This window comes from Heterocephalus glaber, unplaced genomic scaffold (assembly GCF_053883595.1).
Source record: "Heterocephalus glaber isolate CG9 unplaced genomic scaffold, H.glaber_assembly_v1.0 deba00001673, whole genome shotgun sequence".
Lineage (NCBI taxonomy): Eukaryota > Metazoa > Chordata > Mammalia > Rodentia > Bathyergidae > Heterocephalus > Heterocephalus glaber.
In genome coordinates, this window is record NW_028258410.1 from 22,433,384 (window position 1) to 22,458,248 (window position 24,865).

Sequence of the window (24,865 nt, forward strand, 5' to 3'; positions counted from 1 at the left end):
AGTGAATCCACAAGCTCATTGGAGGGTGGAGAAAGCAGATAGACCAGTGGGTTCTGTGCCTGGGTGGGTCAGTGAGGGGAACCGAGCAGTCCAAGGAGCTCAATCCCAGCACTTAGAGACCCAGTCCCTCCCCGCCAGCAAACCACATGCGAAGGGGGCCACCCTCTTCACCACAGAAGGTGGTGTTGCTGACCACCGTGCCCTCCTCAGCCCAGGCTCCCTGCTGCTTAAACTCACGGGGTCTGATTAATCCTCCCCTTCGCCATGACTGTCTCTTGTGACCGTCTCTCACTGTGGGCACCGGGGCCAAGTGCAACAGAATCCCTAACGCACACCACTCTCCTGCCACCTTCAATTAAACATTTGTGTCAAATGTAAAAACCAGACAGTGGATGAGCAAAGAGAAAGGAAAAAGGAGATAGTAAACAGGCAGCACCTTTTCACAAGTGTAAAGTAAATGAAAAAGGGCCCACGTGTTATTGGAAAGAATTCTGGTAATAATATCATGCAGTGGAAACCAGATCGAGACCTCATTACATTCTTCAGCAGAAACCATTCACGCCTCTCCTCCCACAGACAGTGTCACTTCTGTTCCAAAGGGCCATGCTGCCTCTTGGAGAGGAGCAGAGGAATTGTGCTTTCTTCCATATTGAATGTTTTGTATACCCATTATAATTGTGCTAGGCAACCCACAAAGGAGTGGTTTTGAGATGAAAAGAAATATGTGTGTGTATATATATATATATATATATACACACACTCACTCCTGGGTATATATAGCTTTAAAACTGAATTCTTGATCTTACTTGCTAACATTGCTAATATTGCTGCTAACATAACATGAGCTCCTGGGTATATATATATCAGTAGTTGATCATGAAACATCTGCATTTCCACAGCCCAAGGATTACTAATAATATTTTATTAGGCATAATTCCAACTATTTTATTAAGACATATTTTGAAAGGTAGAAGCATCTGTGAGACTTTTGATATATACTTCCAGATTGCTTTCTAATAGGGGTGTGCATATATATATATATATATATATATATATATATATATATTTACAAATTTGTACTTAAGTAATTTCAGTGATGCACTCTGTTCCATGGAGTTCAGGGGCAAATCCCCTTTAAGTTGAATCCCTTCTCTGTTGTGTTCTCACTGTATGGTGTTGGAAAAATTACTTTTAACCCCTCTAATTCTCAATTTCTTTATGTGTAATACAATGACAACATATCCCTACTTGTGAATCTCAGCCCCAAATACAGGGATTAAATTAAAGCATACATGTGAAGCACTACTCATAGGGCCACAGCAACAGCACATGTAACAACAAACACTTAGTGTGTGACTGCTGTGTGCCGTGTTCTTGATATTCCTCATATTATTTAATCCTCAGAACTAGTTTATGAAGTAGGTGTTGTTATTTTCCCTGTGGAGCTACAGGGGATGAAGCTAAGATCGAACCCACCTTTTGGTGCTGCTTCAATAAACAGTATCAGAATAGGAAAGAGGCCAGGATTTGTAGGGTCTTAAAGAGGGATTTCTTAGGACATGGCAGTTAGGAAGGAGTCAAGGAAACTCTCTGGATTAACATATAATCTGGGATGAGGGGCCAGAGAGAGCAGCTCTTATATTGAGATAAATTATATTGGAGGAGATACACTTAATAATGATAGGAGGCCAGAATAAAAAAGTAGGAAAGGAATGACAGGAGGGCAAGAAGGAGGCCAGGCTGGGGCAGAGTGAGCATAGGAGTGGAAATTAGGTAGGAGAGAGGTAGAGCTTCACTGGGTTGGTGGGTAATGCTTGGCAGCCATGTGCCTAGAAAAGGTGCGTCCTATCTGGGAAGGACTCCAGGGTCAGTTTGTGTTAGATCTTAATATTAAGAAGGGGAGGGAAAGGCAGGACTTTCCCCACCCCTGCCTAGAAGTTACAGACACTTCACACAATTTCTTAATCATATGTTGAAAGTAGGACAAATTGGACTTCCTAATGGGTTAGATGTGGAGTGTAAAAGTAAATGAAGAGTCGAAAATGACTTCAAGATAATTGAAAAAGGAAGTAAGGTGTGTTATGTACACATACCAACTCCTTATGATGAGTGTGATCATGGTCTACTGCAAACATATACAATTAAAAAATTAAATAAATATATTTTAAAAAGAAAGAGCAAAAAAGATATTTACTCTAAAGGATTGGAAGGACAGTGTTGTCATCAAGTAAGATGAGATGGGTAAAGCAATGTTAGCAGGTAAGATCAGAAATTCAGGTTTAAAGCTATTAAGCTAGGGATGTGTATGTAGCATCCAAGTTGATACATAAGGAAGTCAGTTGGTTTTATGAGCTTGAAGTTTAGGAAATAGAAACTGTGGTGTCATCAGCACTTAGGTGGTACTTAAAGGGAAAAATAAATATGGATAAGTATCTAGGCACCTCCCCTCCCCTCAGCATTCAGAGGCTTGGTGGGAAACAGGGAATTAGCAAAGGAGACTGAGGAGCAGTCTACAAGGAAGAGCAAAACCAAGATAGTGTAGTGTCCTGGAAGCCAAGTCGAGGAAATAAATCCAGGAAGAGTGACTGAGTAATAATGGCAAGTACCATTTTAAGGTCAACAAAGATAAGAGATGAGAACTGACCATTGGATTTAGAAATTTTATTTTATTTATTTTTTTGGTACTGGGGATCGAACTCGGGTCCTTGCACTTGTGAGGCAGGCAACAGAACCACTGAGCTAGATCCTGCTGACCATTGGATTTAGCAACCTGAAGGTCAATGGTGACTTAGACAAAGACACAGTCAGTGGAGTGGTGTGGAGATGGTGCTGATGCGGGCTGGTTGGAGTAGGCATGTGAGAGAAAGGACAGGAAGAAAGGAATAAGACAAGGCAGGTATTTATTCTATCTTATTTTAAATTATTTTTTATTTTGTGAAAAAATTTCTTAACTAAACGATAAGAAAATAACAATAATTATTACAGTGTATATCATTATCTTCAAAATAGTTTCAAAACTTTCCTCTTTGGCTCAGAGATTTAACTAAGAAAGTAAAAATAGTTAAAATAGTTTTAGGTTAATAGAAAACTTTCTGAAGATTATAAAGAGTTTCTGTATATTTCTCATCCTACTATAACATCTTGCCTTGATGTGATGTATTTATCAAAACAAATGAGCCAAGGTTAATACATTTTTATAACTTAAATCCATTCTTTATTCAGATTTCCTTAGTTTTCTATCCTGGGTTCTGGAATATTAGGTAGAAACAAAGGAAATCTGCATAAATAATGGATTTAAGTTATAAAAGGACTTCCAGACTGATAGTTTCCTGACTTGTTTTTGATGACCTTGATGGTTTTGAGGAATAATAGTGTTTTCTAGGATATTCCTCAGCTGGGGTTCATCTGAAATTTTCTTGTGGTTTTATTGGGTTTTAGGAGGAAGACCATGGAGACAAAACTGCCATTGAAAACAGGTAACTTTAAACTTTTGAGCCAGATCTTAGACTAAGGGACAACTGTTAGGAAAAGTTTAAGGCTCAGCAATGAGTTGTCTCATTTCCCCAGTTTACCCAGCATTAACATTGAAACATTAACTTTGTAGGAGGGGTATCCTTGGTGAGGAGGAGGTGGGCAGTGCTCAGAGCTCTCTACACCAAAGAGAGAGAGGGTGAAAAAGTTGAGTTCAGGCTTCTGAAATGTTTGTTCTCAGAGCAGAAAATGTTGTGCCTTTGTCACAGTTACCCTGGGATCTAGAGTTGATTCTTGAACACTTCTGGTTCCCAAACTTAATCTTATTAGCTTCCTCAGAGACTATTTATGTTCTAGGAACTGAGTTCACCAGCCAGATGCAGAGCAGATAAACAAAAGTCCGGATAGGAACTTTCAGTGTATAACAGAGTGAGAACATACATGATATCATTGGATCTTCATAATCCTCTAGAAACAGGTATTGTATCCAATTTGCAGATGAGTTAAAGGGAGGATGAAAGAGGAAAGTAACTTGCTTGGGGACACAACTAGCAAATGACAAAGGAAGGCCTAGAATCAAGGTCAGTCTAAATTAAGTCTTGGATTTTGGCCACTACCAGAGACATCTCTGTCTGGCACATAACCTAATCATTTATTCCAGGAAATATCTCCCTGGCCAGTGTTCTCAGAACTCAGGTATGAGGTCTGGAGCCTGTTCCCTGCCCTTTGCACTCCTAAAACACATGGAAAATCCAATTAGTCACCAAGATTGTTGCTCAGTCTGTTTTAGACATGCAGATGGGAGTACAAATTAGCACATTTTTCCTGGAAAACAACGTTGCAATAAGCACTAAGAAATTTACATCTATTGGCATTCACTGACACAATAATTTCACTTCTGAACATCTATCTGAGGAATGGCTTCTCAGACTTATGACTAAGACCAAGTGAACATCTATAACAGGGAATGTAGGCTAATGGAAATACATAAAACATGAGAAACATTTGTGTATGGTGAGATGATATTCATGTCAGGGTTATTTATTGTAAGGAAACTGAAAAAAAAACATGATAATTCAATAGTAGGAGACTGGCTAAGTAAACCATGGCATACATTTGACATAGATATAAAAGTGATATTTAATTAATTAGTTAATTAATTATTTTGATACTGGGGATAGAGCCCAAGGTCTTTGCATTGACATATATCCCCAGCTTTCTTTATATTTTATTTTGAGACAAGGTCTTGCTAAGTCACTAAGTTGCCCAAGCTGGGGTCAAATTTGTGATCCTCTTCCCTCAATTTCCCAGAATGTTGGGATTACTGGTGTGTGCTTCCGTGGCTGGCTGATATTTATGAAGAGTTTAGAATAACATTGTAAAGTGCTTATAATGAACAGGTGTAAATGCTTTGCAGGGTATTTGGGTGTAAAAAATGTTTCATTTGATTTTTTCAAAATTAAATCAAATGTCACCTTTTACCCCCCCCCACTACTGGTCTGATATGTAAGTCATTTATATCATTGAGCCTTTCTTTTATTTCCACTGGATTCTCAAAAATTGTGAGGTTTATTAGCACTTCTCAAATCTGAGAATAGCCTGTTCCTTAACTCATGATGGTTACTGTTTTTACTATTGCTCTTTCTGGCACACAATGAAGTTGACAAATTGAACTTACTTTCCATTATCTACTTCAAGAACACTACAGACAGTGCCCTTCCAGTGATCCTTTCCTTTGATTGTAGATGTAGTCACAGAAACCTTCACTTTTCCTTTAAGTGTCCCTTGGACTGTGGCATGGGAACACATCTCTACATCCCAGTTTTCTCATCTGTGCACAGAGACCATAAAAATACTTAATTCATAAGATTACTGTGAGGATCAGATGAGAATCAGCACATGAAACTCAATCCCCAAGTTGTTCTGATCCCAGAGGCTGTACTTTGTAACTGGGACGGAAAGACAGATGGTCCCTGGAGGTGATACTTATTAGTCTGAAGTGAAGCCTTGAAAATTATTTGTAGATTTAAAACTTCTGAGTATCAAGGGCTGGAGGTGTAGCTCTGTGGTAAGTGCTTGCCTAGGATGTGCAAGGCCCTGAGCTTAATCACCAGCACTGCAAAATAAGAAAGTAAGTAAGTAAATGCATACATAAAAAAAACTTCTGAGCTTAAGAGAAACTATTAAGTGAGTCAGTCACTGGGACAAGGAGAAATATTTACAATACCTGTATGGTACCTGAAAATGGATGCATACATCTGACAAAAGATGCTAACATTTACATATATATTTTGACTCATCTCTGATAATCAAGGGGTAACAGGAGAGACTTCAACATCTCTTTCTACTCAAAAGACAACTGGGTGGCCCAGCCACTCCTACTGGGGTTTCTCCACCTGAGCTATTCCTGACTTGGACTTTTGTTAGTATGCATAGCCTTAGATCTACTAAAAATATATAAAGAGCACCTATAACTCAGTAGTAAAAGCAAGACAAAAAATGACCAGGACTTGAACAAGATGATATATGAACAGCCAACAAACACATGAAAAAGTGTTCAGTATCATAAATTACCAGAAAAAGAACATTTGATCTACAATGATAGCACCTTATACCCACTAAAGTAGCTAAGACAAAAAAGACTGACAATATCAAATGTGGTAAGGATGTGGAGCCACTGGAATTTGTATGCATTGCTGGTGAAAATGAAAAATAGTACAACCACTTTGGAAAATTGGCAATTTATAATACAGTTAAATATACACCTATCCTATAAGTTATCTACTATTGAGTTATTTACTCAAGAAATGAGAATATATGTATTAGTTACTTTTCTCTTGTTGAGACAAAATACCCAAGACTCAAAGTTAAAGGGGAAAGAGTTTATTTAGCTCACAGTTTGTAGAGGTTTCAGTCCATAATCGGCTGGCTCCAAGGCAGAGTGGCACACGGCAGAGGGGCGTCGCAGAGTAGAAAGAATTCACGGCACCCACATGGTAGCAAAAGCAACAAGGACCCTTAACAGTGGCTTTCTGCTCCTTTGATTTTATCCAGACTATGGGGATTAGGGTGGTGCCAAACCAATCAGTGGACTGATTTAGTAACCACACACCCTTAATTCCAGCATCACACACTCTAGATTCAGTCACCTCTGAAAAAGCCCTATGACTGCATGAGACTTTGGGGGGGACATCTAGACACAAACCCTAAAAGTATATGTCCATAGAAAGATATAAAGAGAAGGTTCACAAAATTTCTACTCAGAATAGTCCTAAACTATAAATAATCCAAAGGCTCATCAGTAGAGATATGGAAGAACAGATTTTGATATATCTAAAATTTTAGAGCTGTCAAAACTGATCTATAGTAGATGAAAGCAGTCAGTGGCTGCCTAGGACTGGCATTGTTGGGGGTCGTAAAATTGATTAAAGTGAACACAAAGGAAATACTCTGGGATAATGGAAATATTTTGTATCTTGTTGGGACATTGGATATGTGTGTGTATGGACATTTATCAAAGCTCTTTAAACAATATATTTGGAATCTGCGCATTTTGTTGAAGGTAAATTATACCTATATAAGGCTTAAAAATGATTTGTGTGATCTCTTGCAGATGAGAAGGGGTCCCAGGGACCAAGGGCTAGGAGTGAGAGGGAGGGGATGGGAAAATAGGAACAGTGAAGTTACGCCAGGCATAAGGTCCTAATACCTTCAGTGAATGTGGGCCTTATGTGCCATAAACATGAACTGAGATGAACAATATCAACAAGGATGAAAGGGGGGGAAGAGAACTAGAGGAGGAGGGAGGAAGGAGGAGGGAAGGGGATTACAAAAGGAAATAAGCTATATTATGTACATGTACCAACTTCTCAAGATGACTGTAAAATGTATGTACTGCAAACACATCCTAAGACAATTTTTTAAAGTTAAAAAAACAAAAGAGATTTGTGCTGTGCTTAGTAGTTCTAGAATCCCTGTCTCGCCCAGGTTTCTCTTGTGCCTTGCTTGTCAGATGTTTAATCTCTAGTGATCCTTTTGCAAGGTCTTGTCAGAGATCCAAAAATCAACCTCTCGCAATAGACTGCAGCTTCCTCCTTGAGGGATGTGCTAAGTGAGATGTTTCTCCTAGGCCCATGGGAGTTGGCAGAAATGCCTTGCCTCTCTGATCATTTGGGGGTGGGGTGGGGGTTGTTGGTAGGAAGGCTTTCAAGCTCTTTTATTATCAGTCTATTTCCCTGTCTTTTACCTTCTTTTACCAAAGGTGATGCTTTGCCCCAGACTGTGAGTCTCTTCTTCCCTGAGACCAGAGGTCCCCCTCTGTGGGGATTTCTCTGAGGAGAAGCAGCCCTTACTAGTCTACATCGAATCATATCATGGGAAATCTAACCAGTGGGAAAAAATCAAAAGTGCAATGAAGGAATGGCTCAGGTGGGAAAACCCCAGTGAGGGAGTGGTTGGGCTGCCTGGTTAGTTGTCTTTTGTGTAGAAGGAGATGTCATAGTCACTTCTGTCAACCCTTGATTATCAGGGAGGATTGAAATAATCTAATGTTTCCTTGTCTTCACTCCTCTCTGTATCTTTCTCACCCATGAGAAACCAGACATTTCTTCACTGTGGCCATCACTACCATGAGAGCACCTGGCCACTTATCCAGTCTTACTGGGGGAATACATGATCCCACTAGCCCAGCCTAGTAAAATTTTTCATTTTTAAAGGATTCTTCCTAATTAAGAACAAGAAAAACAAGAAATCCCTGGACTTGGTCTTGTGGCCCCAGGGATGGGCAGAGATGGAGAGTAGGATGGCTCCTTTCTGGGTGCATTCATGTCATTCATTTCTTCAGTCCAGAAATTATTTTCTGCCTCTACTGTTCATTGAGAATTGATTATGTGTTGGGTCCTGTGCTCTTCAGGTAAGATAAAGTTATAAACTAAATACAAGAGGTTTCTACATTCATGAAGTTAACTTCCATAGTCACTGAGTACTTACCGTGTATTAGTATGTGTTACATTACTAGGAATACAGAGGTAAAAAAGACTGATACAGCCCCTCAGTTTAGTACAGGAGAAATAGGTCAACAGATAGTTACAACTCAGAGCAAAAAAGAAGGGGAAGGTCGGGGTACAGTAGAGGAGCATCCAACACAGGAGATCAGAGGCTAAGAGGTAGAGAAGTGAATTAGACTCCCATGAATGGGCTTTGACCTTTTTTGGAGGGCAAACCAGTTTGAGATTCCAAAGGACTCACTCCTCTGAAAAATGCACATGATATTTACATATTATTTCCTGGTATTCAGGAATCTAGTAGGATCCATGGACCTCAGATAAAGCTTTTAGAGTCTTAAAGCCAAGTGGAACCAGAAGATAGTTATAATGACTCTCTTTAAGAAAGAGCCCTCCCCTACCTCCCTCTTAAGTAACACACCTGGAGCTGGCTAGCTAGGCCCACGTGCACAGGGACTCACCTTCATTGGATTGGCAATCCTGACTCGGAGGCTGGGGGGAAGCAGAGGGCATGCTATTTCCTGGAACGCCAGGAATGTCAGTGCTAGCAGGGGCTTTCTTTTTTCTTTTTAATTTTTTATATTTTTATTAGAACATGCTTGCAGTACATAATGATTACATTCATCGTGGGGAGTTGGTACATGTACATAACACATCTGAATTCTTTTTACTTCCCTTCCCCCCTCCCACCATCTCTTAATCTAGGAGGGGTTTTCACCTTTACCTAACCCAGCTCACTCTTTATACAGATGGAGAAATTGAGGGTCAGAAAGGGGCACTACTCGGTCAAGACTGCATAATGAAACAAGGTCAAGGTCCCAAGAATTGAGGTCTTTGAGCTTCCCGTTAGAATGGGGTAGACAGTACAGGGGCTCCTGTTAGAGTCAAAGACAGCATTTGTTAAACCAGTAAAGAGAGAACCGCACACTTGGAGAGGAACAGGAAAGATTGGGCTGGTGGTCAACCAGCCTGAGAAAGATCTCTCAAAAGATGAGGACATCGGGTGACAGAAGAACCTGAAATCTCCTTTGAGCTGCAGGCAAGCAAGAAGTGCCACACACTGAGCTGGGTGCTTTATGATTGTCTTGTCATTTATTCCTCACAGTAGTCCCAAATAAGGGATGTGATTGGATCTGTTTTACATAGGTTACCAAAAGTTACAGAGGTTTCCTGGTTTCCCCAAGATCACACAGAAAAAAAATGGCAGAGTTGGGCTTTGAATTCAAGGCATTCTAAGCCCACAGTCTACTTGTTAATTACAATTACATCTATGTGTTTCTTATTCATGGTAGTGTCCCCAGTGTTGAGCACAGTGCTGGCACATAATAGGGATTTTTGAAGAATTACATGAGTTAACAAGACTAAAGGAAGTGCTGGAAACTGGAGAGGCTTCAGCCTCCAGGCGCCATATTGGGTAGTGGGTGTGGAAGTACAGAACAGTCCTGGGGAGTGCTCATGGCAGTAATTACTTAGTAGATAACTTGGGCAAGGCCTTTCTTTCAGAGTCTTTGTTTTCCTTCTATGAGAAATGGTTGATTTGGCCTAGATGATCTTTAATGCTACTTCTATTGCTAACATATTATGGTTTTTAAACGTAGAACTAATTATTTAACCTAGTCAGTTTAGCTTTGAACTACTAATGTAAAATCTGATTCTGGCCTGCAGGGTACTTGGGTGCTGGAAGGAGGTGGCCACAAAACCACAGGTGGCTCAGGGAGGCTGGGCACAGAGAAGGGAAACAAAAATCGTCCATTCTAGATAAATCTGCAAACTAAAGTAGGAAAGCATAAGGTAATACAGTATGGAACTAGGAAAGCAGGCAGTTTTAGTCAGTTGACAAAATAAAAAAAGTCACTTCTTCTCCAGCAAGGGCTAATTTTGGTTAATTTAATAAAGCGACAAGGCTAATGTTCTAGATAATTAAGATACATAATGGGCTGGGGATTTAGCTCAGTGGTTTCGCAGCCTGCCTTGTAAGCGCAAGGACCCGAGTTCGATCCCTGGTACCAAAAAAAAGATACGTAGAGACCAATCAAAAGACTTCCGGCTGCCCTTAAGTCTGTTCATCACCACATGGCTCCAGTCCTGTGTGAGAAATCTGTTTTTATTTTTTATTTTCCCCAAATCCAAACACATATCCATTCTTATAGGAGGAGGTAGTAAAGGTGGAGGGGAGCACAGAGATTTTTTTTTTTACAGAAGTTTTATTGTATCCCTGGGAGCATCACGGTAAATTTTTAGAAAAGGTGCATTATGGGGATGTGTAACGCCCACGTTTATTTTTGGGGACTACTTCTATTGATGAACTATTAATTTTATGAGTTTTATTATAGTAAGCAATGTGTACTTAATAGTAAAATAAAATATCAATACAACAAAATATTAAATTTCTAATATGTAATGAGTGTGTAGAATAAACATCAATATTTTCTACATCAACTGTTTACCTGCTTACAAGATCTAAAAAATAACAGCAGAAATAAATTCTATGTGAACTATGCTGAAATTACAAACAAAACTACCACAGAAATAATCTTTGCTTCAATTATTACAACTAAGGCAGACTTCACACATGACAACAGCATGTTCTATGAGCAAGTATCAATTACACTGACAGCACGTGTGTGTTGTTGTCCTGTCTTCTTTGCTAGGACACACTTGACATCTTGTAACTCTTCCTGTTCTCTTAGGAGGGTCTTGTGATGCTTCACTCGTCTGTTCACTGGAATTCTTGTCTGTGCTCCAGAATTCTTTTGTGGAGTTCTTTGGGAAAATGCGTAACTGTTCTTCCACTGTTGCAATTGATCATTTATCAATTCCAATCTCAATCTGCTAAGAAAATTTCTCTGTGATGTTTTGTGCTTGTTATTTTCTTTGTAATCTACCAAACTATTTATGCCTGGAATGTTTAGGATCAAGTAAAACACAACCATTGGCCAATACTTTGTGTTTTGAGTGACATCATAATTGCTGCATAATTTGTCAACATCTACTCTGCCTTTCATCTACTCTGTGATCATTTCTGGCTTCATATGTGTTGAAGATGCAGTATCAACCATTTGCTTGTTTGTCTGTGTGTTTTGAGACAGGGTCTCACTATGTAGTCCAGGCTGGCCTTGAACTCACTATGTAGGGAGATATATGCTGTGCCTTTTCCTAAACTCTCTTGACACACAAATGATTGGCTGTGGTGAAGTCTATTTTAATGCCATTACTTACCCTGAGGGAGGCTCCGCTGGCACGTCATTCTCCAGTCTACAGAATTAAATGAAAAAGCCAGCTGGCAGGTTGTCTGCACAGAGAAACTCCTCCTGGGTACTTTGTAGTCATTTCCTGTTCTATTTGTTACAACATGCAAGATTTATGTTTCCAAGAAATGCATACTGATCTTGGTACAACTATCTTAATTGTTATGCTCTCTTGATTTTAATTTTATGTTTAAGTCAACAGAGATGAAACTAATTTTATTGTGCTGAAAAGTCCCAGTCTTATAAGACATTTTGATTAAGAACCCTTTGAAATGACAGCCAATAAACTTAACAATAAAGAGATGAGTTCATTCAAGACAAAATGCAAATAGTCTGATTCAAACCATACCAGTTTGAAATAGGAAAGTTAAGACCTTGAAGGGGATAGAAGGAATAACATCCAGAGAAGGGGAATGAGAGGTTAAAAAGTAAAAACAGAAGGTTATAAATCAAGAATAGATGGATATGGAGAAGTAAGAAGATATAAATATATCCAACTAGAATTCTAGAAAAAGGTAAAAGAGGGTGAGAGGGAATATTTAAAGAAGTAATGGGGATAATTTTCCAGAATAGGAGAAATATGTGAGCAATTAGATCAAAAGCATCCACCAAGTGTGGAGCAGAGTGAATAAATTAGCATCTGAGGGCCTGGGATTTAGCTCAGTGGTTTCACTGCCTGCTGCGCAAGCGGAAGGATCCGAGTTCGATCTCCGGTACCAAAAAAAAAAAAATAGCATCTGTACAACAAGACAGTTGGCTTTGGTTATGAGTTCATGACAGTGCTCAGAAGAAAATAGACCAGAAGTAGAATAGTTATATTGCTAGGGAAGTTCGACATTGGCCAACAGGTTGATTGCTTTTTTTCTGAAGGCAACCCTGAGTTTATTTCATCAACAGGAAGTGGTGGGGTAAAAGCATAAAGACAAGGATGCCTTACTCTTTTCTGTTAGATGAAGGCCCGGAAGTGCCAGAGGCCACTTTATGATGCTCAAACCCCCAGACAACTGTGCAAAAAAAGGCCAGTGCTAAGGCACCTTCTAGTACTGCAAGAGCATATAGGGCAAGACATGTATTTCCGTGAGAATGACCTCAAGTAACTCACTTCTTATCACCCTCTCTGCTGGCCTCATCATTGATAGTAGGACACCTTCCTGTTTTCTCTTGGTGGGGGGCGGTATCTGCCTGGCATTTCTATTTTAAACACTTTCTTCCATTATCTTCCATCATCGCAACAATTTTGCCCAAGGTGCTGTGATGCAAGACCTAAAATTAAGATTCAATATTATGTGATGCTTTGATATTTGATAAAGTCATAGAAACCTGGATTATTCTAACCGTAACTTCCCCTCCCCACTATGTTCTCATGGATAAAGTTAAAGAACCTAGCCAAACAACCTCCTTATCAAGGGACCAGGCTGTTCTTGCTTATCCCTATTTCCTGTCAGCCTGTAGAATTATCCGAGCAATCTGATCATATCCTCCTGTGGGCACCAGGGGACAGCTTATTCTTTTGATACTATGTGTCCTGCCTCCCTCAGCCCCTGGTTGTTCACTCTGTTCCCAGGTACAACCCCATATGGTTCTATGTGGCATTCAGTGCTCTCCTCTCCCAGGTGGTGAACATGTGCTGTTGGTCTCATATGTGTAGTATGGATATCAAGTGCCACTCTTACAACCCAGGGTCAAAATCTCTCTTTCACCATTGGGGTATATAGGAGGCAACTAAAATAGGGGCCCATAGGATCTCACCAAGAATTTCTTTTACATCTGACCCCTCTGATCAGGATCCTTGAGAATGAAGGCTACTGGGGGTGAGGAGCACGAAGCCACATCCTAGAGAGTTTTGAAGTTCAGTTCTGCCTCAGGCTGATTGATCTTAGTTAGGGAATCCCTTGTATCTCTCTTATCTTCTATACTGGCTAAGGGTCAGTTGGAAAACCAGGAACAACTTAGTTAAAACAAAAGGTGATAGATATATTATCAGGATTAGGTGTCCTATAATATCACTCAAAGGGCTACAGGAGGAGCCTATAAACTGAGCACTGGAAAAATTCCTCCCTTAATTACACTGATGTGACAGCAGTTCAGGAAGTTACCAGCTAGAGAACCATGCTGCCATGGCATGTCTCAGCAAAATCAGTACCCTGTACTCTGCTTCCCTCCTAACTTTGTCTTGGTTCAACACTACAAGAGTGCATCTAAGTGGTAAGATCGAAGTCACGGCCATAACCCTATTTTCAGGGGATCTGGATATAGCTTTTAGTGGTCTAGCATCTGTGCAACAGAGAACTACTCCAAAAGTTATTTGAAATGGTTGTTGAGTGAATGAATCTGTAGATTCTGCCATAGCATCAGCTTTTTGTTTTAACAATGATCTTGTAACAGTAATAACAAAAGCACCATTGTGTCTTGCATTACCCTATTTGGGAGGATTGTCTCTATTTTGCAAACTGCCCCTTGTAAAGTTATTATTTTTTTCTTTACCCAGTGCTGTAAAATCTAAAGAAAACTGAGTTTGGATAACTATGACACTAACTGCTGGAGTAACTATTTCAGGAAAAAGAACAAGACAAACACTGGCCCTGAAACCCTCAAATCAGTACCTTTCCTTAGTTTTGCAAACCCTGAGCCATCTGATGGTTGTCAGATAGCACCAAAGTATGGGTCAAGATTTTCCAATCTTACTCTTTAATTAAAAGTGGAGTAATGTTTAACTTGCTGGGAAATATGTTTGTCTAAAGAGTTATAGAGACTGACCTAGGAAATGAAAGTAGGTTGTTATCTCAAGGCTATTCTGAGAAAAGAAAGAGGAAAAAAAATGCAGGCCTGGAAGATGAACACTTTGCTCCCTATGTAGCTTTTCTGCCCATTGCCCCCTGCATATCCTCTTTTAAAATTTTTAATTCTTATTTTTATTAGTACGTGTTTTCAGTATACAGTGATTATATTCCTCACGGGGAGTTGGTGTGTCTACCAAATACATATCATTTCTTTTTTTTGTCTCCTTCCACTTCTTTCTCTCTCTCTTCCCTTCCCTTTTGGGGTAACCTTCCCTTTTGCAGAAGATCTTATCTCCCTATTATCTATCTTTTATTTTGGTCTTTATTCATATTCTGAGTTTTTCTTACCAGGAAAACCAGGAAATACTTAAGCTTGTGTGTCTGATTTGTTTTGCTTAATGTTATGGTCTCAAGGTACATCCATTTTTCTACAAATGACTCAAGTTTATCCTCTTTATGGCAGAGTAGTACTCCATTGTATATAAATGTTACATTTTCTTTATCCATTCATCCATTGATCAAAATATAGGCTGCTTTCAAGATTTAGCTATTATGAGTTGTGCTGCTGTAAACCTGGGTTTGCATGCTAGAATTCTCTTTGTCTTTTCTGAATTCAAAAAGAAATCAAAAATTTGAATAAAGCTCTATTAAAGAAAACAAAAATGGTAATTAAATATCTCCTTTCACAAAAGGAAAAAGTTAAGATGTTTTTATTTGTAAGTTGAATCCCTCCCTTTAAAATAGAATCGATATAAAATGTTTTTTTTTTTTTTACTGTCTTTATATGATGTCTTTAACTTTTAGGAGGATAACTAGCAGGGGAATAGTTGGGTTGAATGGAATTTCTATTTTTAGTCAGGCACAAATTTGTTAGTAAGGGAATGTGACAAAAGATTGGGAATTTAAAAAAAAGGCATTGGTAGGGTTGAAAAGCACTTATCTCGAAAGAAGATTGGTCACTAAAGAAGAAAGGAAGACATTGGTAGGTTGAAATCTACTTATCTGGATAATCTCTAGAAAACCTCTGCCCATGATACAAGTCTGGGCTTGGTTCTATGCACGAAGTCCACATCCATTCCCAACCCACTGAGAAATCCCAGCTCTTATGGTCTAGAATGTCCTCCAAAAGCTCACATGTTCAGAGGTTAGACTTTTGAGAAGGAACACTTGTGCATCATTGGTGGGAATGTAAACTTATACAACCACTGTGGAAATCAGTGTGGAGATTCCTCAAGACACTAAAAATAGTTAATAAAAGTTTCTTTTTTTGCACAGTGATGAGGATGTTTGTGAAGTGAGCACCCAACTACTATATAAATATCAATATTGGCTGATATTTATTTTTCTTTAGGATGAGCTCCAGGTTCTCCTTGCACCAATCTTCATTCCACCTTCAATTAAGAGTGTGGCTATTGTACATCCAATTTAGCATTTCTATTGGGCACTATTCAGAGGCTAAGCTAGCACACAGATGGGCATGATGATATTTTATTTCATTTATCAAGAGTTGTGAGAAGCGTTGGGATTGTACTGCTGTAATAGCAGTCAGATACAACCAGTTCCCTCTTCTCTCTTTGTCCTTTCTGAATTCAAGAAGTTAAAAATTGGAATAAAGCTCTAATCATTAAAGAAAACAAAATGGTAATTAATTAACCCCAGTTCCTCTAGTTGGCTGACAGCCAGCCATACTTCTCTGACCCACACCACACTTTTCTAATGAAAATATTTACTTTAGCGTAATGGTAGCTGGCTGTGCATCTCAGTAGCTGCACTGGAGGAGTACAGGAAGCAGTCTTTGTGTTCACCTACTTGCAGATGAATGGCAAGATGATGTCTATATTTTTGTCAAAAGGTGAGGTTTTACTCATCTTTCACTCTGTGTTGCATTTTTGCTCATTTATAATTTATTTTATTAAATGTTTTCTTTTGATTTTTCCTGTAGAATTAGCCCCATTCAGTACCATGTCACATGCAAATCTGCTTTTACAACTTTGGGAGGATGTTTAAGGGTTTAAGGTGAGTTATCAGTTGACTTGGCTACCAATGATGACTTGGATCATGTTAGCCAAAAAGTTGCAACAGTGAGACAGAGCAAGATATGACAAATAGAGATGTATGGAATGAAGACCTTGATTCAGATGAGGAAGAAAACAGTAGGGTAAATAAATATTTAACTAGTCAAACTGCTACAAAATGGTCATGTACACATGAATGATCCAATGTTAGAAGTGGATTGGAAAATGTTATTAGGTTCTTAACTTATTGGATGGAATGGCAGCACTGTGATTCAATGCTGGAAATTGTTTCTAATGGATAATATGCTACAAGATGCTGTAAAATACACTAATAATGAAATACAAGTAAAACATTCTATATGCACCAATAGGAATACTCAAAAATATATTTATCACAACATCTCACTATCTGAACTAAAAGCCTTCATAGAAGAAATCATTCTAATCATCAGAATCTAAAAGATTTATGGAGAAGTGACAGATGTGGTGTTGAGATTTTTAAAATTAATTTTATTGGTTCAAGTTTGGTATACATAATGATCACATACATCGTGGGGAATTTGTACCTGTGCGTGGTACGTCTTGATTCCTTTTTTTCCATTTCGCTCCCCTCCTCTCCCTTCAATACATTTCCCCTCCTTATTTAACAAAGTTTTGTTTCCATTTCATTCTTTTCTCATTTTTTTCTTTTTTTTTTTCTTCTTTCCTTTCCTTCTCCCACCTCCCTAGTTCCCCTTTCCTTTTGGACAATTTCTTTCTGCTTCACAATACCTATTATACATTTTGGTCCTTATTTACACTTTCAGTTTCTCACATCAGAGACACAATACAATATTTACACATGTGTCTGATTTATTTTACTTTAGAGTATAGTCTCAAGGTGCATCCATTTACCTAGAAATGTCTCAAGTTTATCCTTCTTTAAGGCTGAGTAGTACTCCATTGTATAAAAAAAACCCCACATCTTTTTAATCCACTCACTGGTTGATGGGAATTTGAGTTATTTCCAAGATTTATCTATTACAAACTGGGCTGCTATAAAAATGGGTGTACATATATTGGTATGGTAAGATGCTTTTAATTCTTTCAGGAAGATACCCTGAGGAGGAATATCTGGGTCAAATGGGACCTCTAATCCTAGTTTTTTGAGGAATCTCCATACTGATTTCCAGAGTGATTGCACCAGTCTGCACTCCCACCAACAGTAGAGAAGGGTTTCTTTTTCTCCATAGTTCCACCAGCAGTTGTTATTGGTTGATTTTTTTGATCATAGCTATCCTTTCTGGAGTGAGATGGAATCACAGCATTGTGTAATTTCCATTTCTCAAATGACCAGTGATGTTGAACATTTTTTTCATATATTTATTTGCCATTTGTACTTACTTCTTCATCTGAGAAATGTGTATTCATTTACGATGCTTAGATTTGGATTGGGATCTTCAAATTTGGGGGGTCTGATTTTTTCAAAAAAAAATTTTTTTTTTGGTACTGGGGATTGAACTCTGGTCCTTGCACTTACGAGGCAGGCGACGGAACCACTGAGCTAAATCCTCAGTCCATTTTTTCAATTTTTTATATGTTCTAGATATTAGTCTTTTGTCTGAGGAACAAAATTTTTTCCTATTTTGTGGGTTGCCTTTTCACTCTGTTGGTGATTTTTTTGGTATGCAAAAAACATGAGATCCCAGTTGTTGATTCTTTGTACTATTTCCTGTGTGATCAGGGTCTTCTTCATGAAGTCTTTGCCTACACCTATGTCCTCAAGAGTTCTATTTCTTCTCTCTTCCACCCAATTTAGTGTTTCTGTTTTAATATTTAGATCTTTGATCTATTTTGATTTTAGTTTAGTGCATGGTGAGAGACATGGGTATAATCTTTGGATTTCAGAAAGAAATAACATTGGCCTCATATATGATGAAGAAAAATAAAGTAGTATTGATACTGTCAACTTGACAACATGATGATAAGATTGACAGAAGCCAGGTGTGGTGTTGCATCCCTCTAATCCCAGCACTCAGAAGGCTGAGGCAGGAGGATCCTTGAGTTAGACATCAGCCTGTGCTACATAGTGAGTTCCAGGCTAGCCTGGACCACATTATGGTGAGGAAAAACCAAGTAGTATTGATACTGTCAATGTTACACTAAGATGATAAGATTGATAGTGAAGCCAATCATGGTGGTGCATGCTTGTGATTCCAGCAATGGGGAGGCTGAGGCAGGAGGATCCTGGGAGTTCAAGGTCAGCTTGTGCTACATGGTGAGTTCAAGGCTAGCCTGGACTGCATAGTGAGACCCTGTCTTGAAAAAAAAAAGATTGATAGTGAATCCTCAACACAAATGAAGCCAGAAATGGTCACATTTTACAACAAAATGAAAGGCAGAGTAGATATTGTTGATGAGTTATGCAGCAACTATGATGTCACTCAAAACACAAAATGTTGGCCAGTGGTTGAGTTTTATTCGATCCTAATCATGCCGGACATAAATAGTTTCACAGTTAAGAAAATGACAAGCACAAAACATCACAGAGAAATTTTCTTAGAGGATTGAGACTGGAATTGATAAATGATTGATTACAACAGTGGAAGAACAGTTATGCATCTGCCCAAAGCACTCCACAAAAGAATTCTGGAGGAGACTTAGTGAATAGACAGGTGAAACATCAAAAGAACCTCCTAAGAGAACAGGAAGAGCAGCAAGATGTCAAGTGTGTCCTAGCAAAGAAGACAGGACAACAACACACACCTGCTGTCAGTGTAATTGATACTTGTGCTTAGAATGTGCTGTTGTCATGTGTGAAGTCTGCCATACGTGTGATAATTGAACCAAAGATTATTTCTGGGGTAGAGCTTTATTTGTATTTTCAGTGTAATTCATATAGGAATTTATTTCTGTTGTTATTTTTAATCTTTTTTAATCTTTTTTTAATTTTTTGGTACCGGGGATCAAATTCAGGACCTTGCGCTTGCAAGGCAGGCGGCGGAAACACTGAGCTGAATCCCTGGCTCCTGTTGTTATTTTTTAGATTTAATAAGCAAACAGTTGGTGTAGAAAATGTTGATGTTTACTGCATACAGTACATCTTTAATATTTTATTTCATTGATTATTTATTTTCCTGCTAAGTGCACATTATATAATATACTAGGAACCTCCTGACAAAACAGGGAGAGCAGAGGAATGACAAGTATGTCCTGCCACAAAAGCCAAGAAAGCAAAACAAACATGCTCTCAGTGTAAGTAAGCAACACTTGTGTATGGAACATGCTGTTGTCATGTGTGAAGACTGCCTTAGATGTGATAATTGAATTAAAGGTTATTTTAGGGTAGATTTTACTTATATTTTCAGTCTAGTGGATATAGGAATTTATTTCTGTTGTTATGTTTTAGATATTGTAGGCAAATAAATAGTTGATGTTGAAAATGTTGATGTTTATTCTAAACACTCATTACATATTAAAATTTTAATATTTTATTTTAATGGATATTTTATTTTTCTGTTAAGTATAAATTATATAATATAATAAAACTCATAAAATTAAAATAAATAATATAAATACTACTAAAAAAATAAATGTGGGTGTTATACACTCATTTAACGCTCCTTTTAAAGAAAACTAACCCAATGCCCTGTGGTTAAATCTTTCCCTTCATAAAAGGAAAAAAATTTAAGATGTCTTCATTTGGAAGTTAAATCCTTCCCTTTAAAAACTGAATTGTGTTCATTCACAAAATGTGTTCATTTTTTAAAATCAAGCTTACAAGAAAAATATGTTTCCTATCCCTACCTGTTTTAGAAACTAAAAAACAGAACAGGGACTGTGCTTTGTATGTCTCTCTCTGGTATCTGATATTTCAGTGGTCCCCAGTCTTTTTGGTGCCAGTGACTGGTTTCATAGAAGACAATTTTTCCATGGGCTGGGAGTGGTAGTATATGATTGAAGCCCATTACATTTATCGTGCCCTTTATTTCTATTTCTATTATTATTTAAAATGTGGTGAAACAGTTACACAGCTCACCATAATGCAGAATCAGTGGGAGCCCTAAGTTTGCTTTCTTGCAATGTCGGTATCTCTCATCTGGGAGCATGGGAGACAGTAGCACCCGAGTATGTTGCTTATGCCTAGTCTACTCTGTAACCTCGTTTTGATTTCTGCCACTGCACAATACCCCACTTCACAAAGATAGGAGGTTGGAAATGGAAGCAGGCTTTTCAGTGCTTCTGTGGCAATCTCAGGGTATCCCACCTTCACTTTAATCTAGAATATGTAGAGAATGGAAGTTGTCTCAAACATAACTTTTTTGGTTGTTTTCTGAGACAGGGTCTCACTGTGTAATTCCAGCTGGCCTCGACCTTGCCGTGATCCTCCTGCCTCAGCCTCCCAAGTGCTGGGATAACAGGTGTGCACCACCATGTTTGGCTTTCAAACATACTTTTAAGCCACCATCACTTGCAATGTTAAGCAGTTGATCTTCTAGCACAAAGTCAGCTCATCTGGCTTATTCACAAATGGTTTGTGGATCCATTCCTTCCCAATTCAGGGGTCTTTTATGTTGGAAAGTAATGTTCAAATTCTTTCAAAAGCCGAGATAGTCGATCATGCATCAGCTAGGAGAAAGAAGGCCTTGGTCTGGTTTCTTTCAAAATCTCTGCTAATGTTTGAAACATGTCAACAATCCCAGTGTTCACTTGTTCCCCCATTCAGTTTGGCTTTGAATGGAACCATGATGCTATCTGCCACCTTGAACGCAATTGTTCTCCTTGGAAGTGACAGGCTGAGTTCAATGAGCAGGGTGAATATGTCACATGAGTAAGCATGTTCTGTGACCCACTGCGTGTCACTGAAATGTGCTGCCAGTGGTGGTTGCTTCTATACAAGAAATCTCTGGAGCTTCTCATATAACTCAAAGACTCTGGCCGTGATCTACCTTTAGGAAGCCTTCTCACTTCTGTGTACAGGATCAGACATGTGTGCCCTTCATCCCTCTACTCACACAGCTACATGAACAGACATGATTTAAAGGGCATGTATTTTAATGTGGTTGATAACTTGAATCATATCTTGAAAAACATTAAGTTCAGGTGACATTTTTTGGTTAGCCAGCATTTCATTTTGGATGACATAGGGCATAGACTCAGATTCAGAAGTGACTTCTTTGACCTAGGTAGTGGAACCAGAAACCCACCGAATCATGGCAGCTGCCTTGTACACGCATATACTGATACAAAAAGACCATTCAGTTTTCCTGATATGTAATCACTGAAAGACTTGAACAGTTCTGCAGCTGTGGTATTAGTTGACAACAAAATTGCACATAACATATCCTTGTGCACATCCTCCTGAAAAATATATTTAACAAAAACAAGCATTGTTGCCTTGTTGTCAACAGTAGTAGACTAATCAACTTGGATTGCATACTGTAGTGACTCATTAATCTTCTTTAACAATTGTGCCTCCACATACTCTGATATTTCACCAATCCTTTTTTTTTTTGGTACTGGGGATTGAACTCGGGACCTTGTGCTTGCAAGGCAGGCGGTGGCACCCCTGAGCTAAATCATTGTCCCTCACCAATTCTTTAGTTATGGTGCTAACCAAAAGAGAAACACATGCCACACTTTGAACTACAGCCTTTCCTAAAAACTCATGATAAATGTCTTTAGCAGCAGGCAGGATTAATTTTTCACCAGTAATAAAGGGCTTCTTAGTTGTGGTTAACCATTACGAATCATGCTCTCGGGCCAGGGATTTAGCTCAGTGGTTCCGCCGCCTGCCTCGCAAGTGCAAGGTCCTGAGTTCGATCCCTGGTACCAAAAAAAAAAAAAAAGAATCATGCTCTCAGTGCAGACACATTTGATGACGTGGTAGCCTTCAATAATTGCTTCTGTTCTTTGTGTTCATATTTTTTCTTTTAAAAAACTCCAAAAGCTTGTCTTTTAATTCAGGATGTTTGGTCTCCATGGGACAAAGCAGTTTTATGGCTTTGTTTGATAGCCAGTCACCACATATAATACAAAGTGGGCTTAAAGAATGTGAATTATCTTTTGCAATAAACCCATAATTTAAGTAGGACTTGGTATTTTCTTTTAAATGCAGGTTTCGTTTTTACTGGCAGCATTAGAATCTTTTCCTGTCTCATCAATCATTTTACCTCTCCCCCTTTTCAAAGAAGTTCTCCAGTGATGTTTGTTTTTTACACTTGATCTTATCCAAAAGGTCAAGAAGCAATGATGTATGGTTTTTTTACTCATTTTGGCTAGGATTAGCTTGAAGGCATTTCAGAACTGTGGCTGAAATAAGTGTGCAGTGAAGCATGGATGGAAGTGGTAAATAAAAGAATGGGTGGGCCACACATGGACTAAAATAAGTTAGATTTTTACTTAAAGCCTGCCATCAGATACAGCTGTACAATTGAAGTTCATCAATTCACTTGCCACTACAAAGTCTGCTATCAGATGCACTTTAATTGTCAATTGTCACTGATAAGGTTTTGATTATGAGTCTGCAAGCAACTGATTTATTATGGTCTCTGTCAAACTACTCTGTTAATGGTAATCTGTATTTGAAGCTCCTGTCCAGTGCTAGCATCCCTGCCTCAGCTCCACCTCAGATCATCAAGCATTAGATTCTCATAAGAAGCATGCAACCTAGACCCCTTGCATGTAGCATTCACAGTAGTATTTGTACCTTTACAAAAATCTAATGCCACTGCTGATAGGAGGTGGAGCTCAGGCAATAATGTGAGTGATGGGAAGTGGCTGTAAGTACAGATGAAACTTCACTCACTCGTTACTCACCTCCTATTGTGTGGCTCGGTTGGGACTCCTGCTATATTTGATATCATACTTGGAGTTTATGAAAAAATTATAGGCTTTTTTCCTTAGGAAAGTAGATGGTAAAATTTGAACTAAAACACTAGGGAATTGTCAATGTTACATTTCCTGAAGTTAGCAACTGTACTTTGGTTATGTAAAAGAATGTCTTTATTCATACACGTGGAAATAATTGATGCAATTGTAACAAACATTCCAACATATGTTTTTACAAATTTATCCTACAACTTATATGGTATAGTAAAAGCATTAGAAGAGATAAAAAAATCTTTTTGAAAGATGACTCCAAAACCAGTTTATGCTGATGAATATTTTCATTTTGAACCTCACCTGCTGTTTGTACATTGGGAACATCAATTGCAGGGACTGCTGAGGTGACCTTCATGCTGGTTCTCTCTCTTGTCCCTAGCTTTGGACATAGAATATCCTTTTGGGGTCACCTGGGCAAGTAGGATTAGTCCTTAATTTACTTCTTCTCAACCTCACACACAATATTCCTTTCTCTTGTGACCTTGTATGAGAAGTCAACTTTTATCCTTAACTTTTTTATTTGTAATTGTATTTGTAATTTATAATTTTATTTGTAATTTATTTGTATTTAACACTTTGAGGTTTAAAGGTTCCATTCTTGTCAAGCACTTGGCATATAACAAATGGTCAGTAACTATTATCCATAACTATCAGAATCCTCTAAAGGTACATGTTTTTAAGGTACCTAACTTTTAAGTGGAAAAGTCAGCACTGGAAACCAGGTCAGTCTGATTCCATTGTCTGTGATCACTGAAATAATATAAAAAGAGTTAGGAGCCAATAATTTGAGAGGTGTTTTCCAAGCTATAGAGCTTGGGAACTACATCATCCTTGTCCTAGAGTCTGATAGTTCATTTTTCTCTCTCCTCCTGGCCTCTCCCATAGGTTCTAATATTGCCAACGGTTGCCTAATCTCTACCACTCATTTTTCTCCATAACACTTCAACGTTGTAAAATAAAACATGCTTTTGGGAAAGAATAGGAAAGAAGAGCAAGATTTAGTAAATAATTACAAAACAAACACATGTTCAACTACCACAGAAGCCACGTTTGTTTTTTACTACATCTTATCAAACTCCTAAACCCATTTCCTTGTTATTAGGTTACAGATTATTTTGTGCTGGTCATAGAGTACATGGGAGACATTCAGTTCTTGGAGGGAGAAATAGAAGAAACATCCTGGTCTTAAATCTGACATCTTCACAAATCATTTGTTAAATGCTAAGGTCTTGAATTTCTTCAGCTTCTATTTCAGGTTCAGACATTTGCTGCCATTGTCCCTACATCCCAGCTCTCCCCAATCCTGAGGTTTCTAATCCTGCTTTGTATTGATTTCCTCTATGAAGACAATACTTTTCTCATCTCTCCAGAATTCCAGAGAAGAAAATAACCTGCACAAACAGCAAAAAGTCAGGCAAAAGAAGCTTAAAAGGGGAGCTGAATACCCAGCCTTTCAGTGTGCATGACTACTCTTAGACCGACAG

General features: G+C 38.5%; 1 protein-coding gene across 3 annotated transcripts in view; it reads left to right on the forward strand.

Moving 5' to 3' along the window:
* Matn4 (matrilin 4) overlaps positions 1 to 19,908 on the forward strand; it is a 40,832-nt gene extending 20,924 nt beyond the window's left edge. For all 3 annotated transcript variants that reach the window (XM_087197819.1, XM_087197822.1, XM_087197820.1), the window contains 2 exons: positions 3,439 to 3,476; positions 3,829 to 19,908. In XM_087197819.1, the coding sequence (XP_087053945.1) occupies positions 3,439 to 3,476; positions 3,829 to 3,863 (73 nt within the window). In that variant the 3' untranslated portion in view covers positions 3,864 to 19,908. The remainder of the gene's footprint in view (positions 1 to 3,438; positions 3,477 to 3,828) is intronic.
* Positions 19,909 to 24,865: the final 4,957 nt, after the last annotated feature.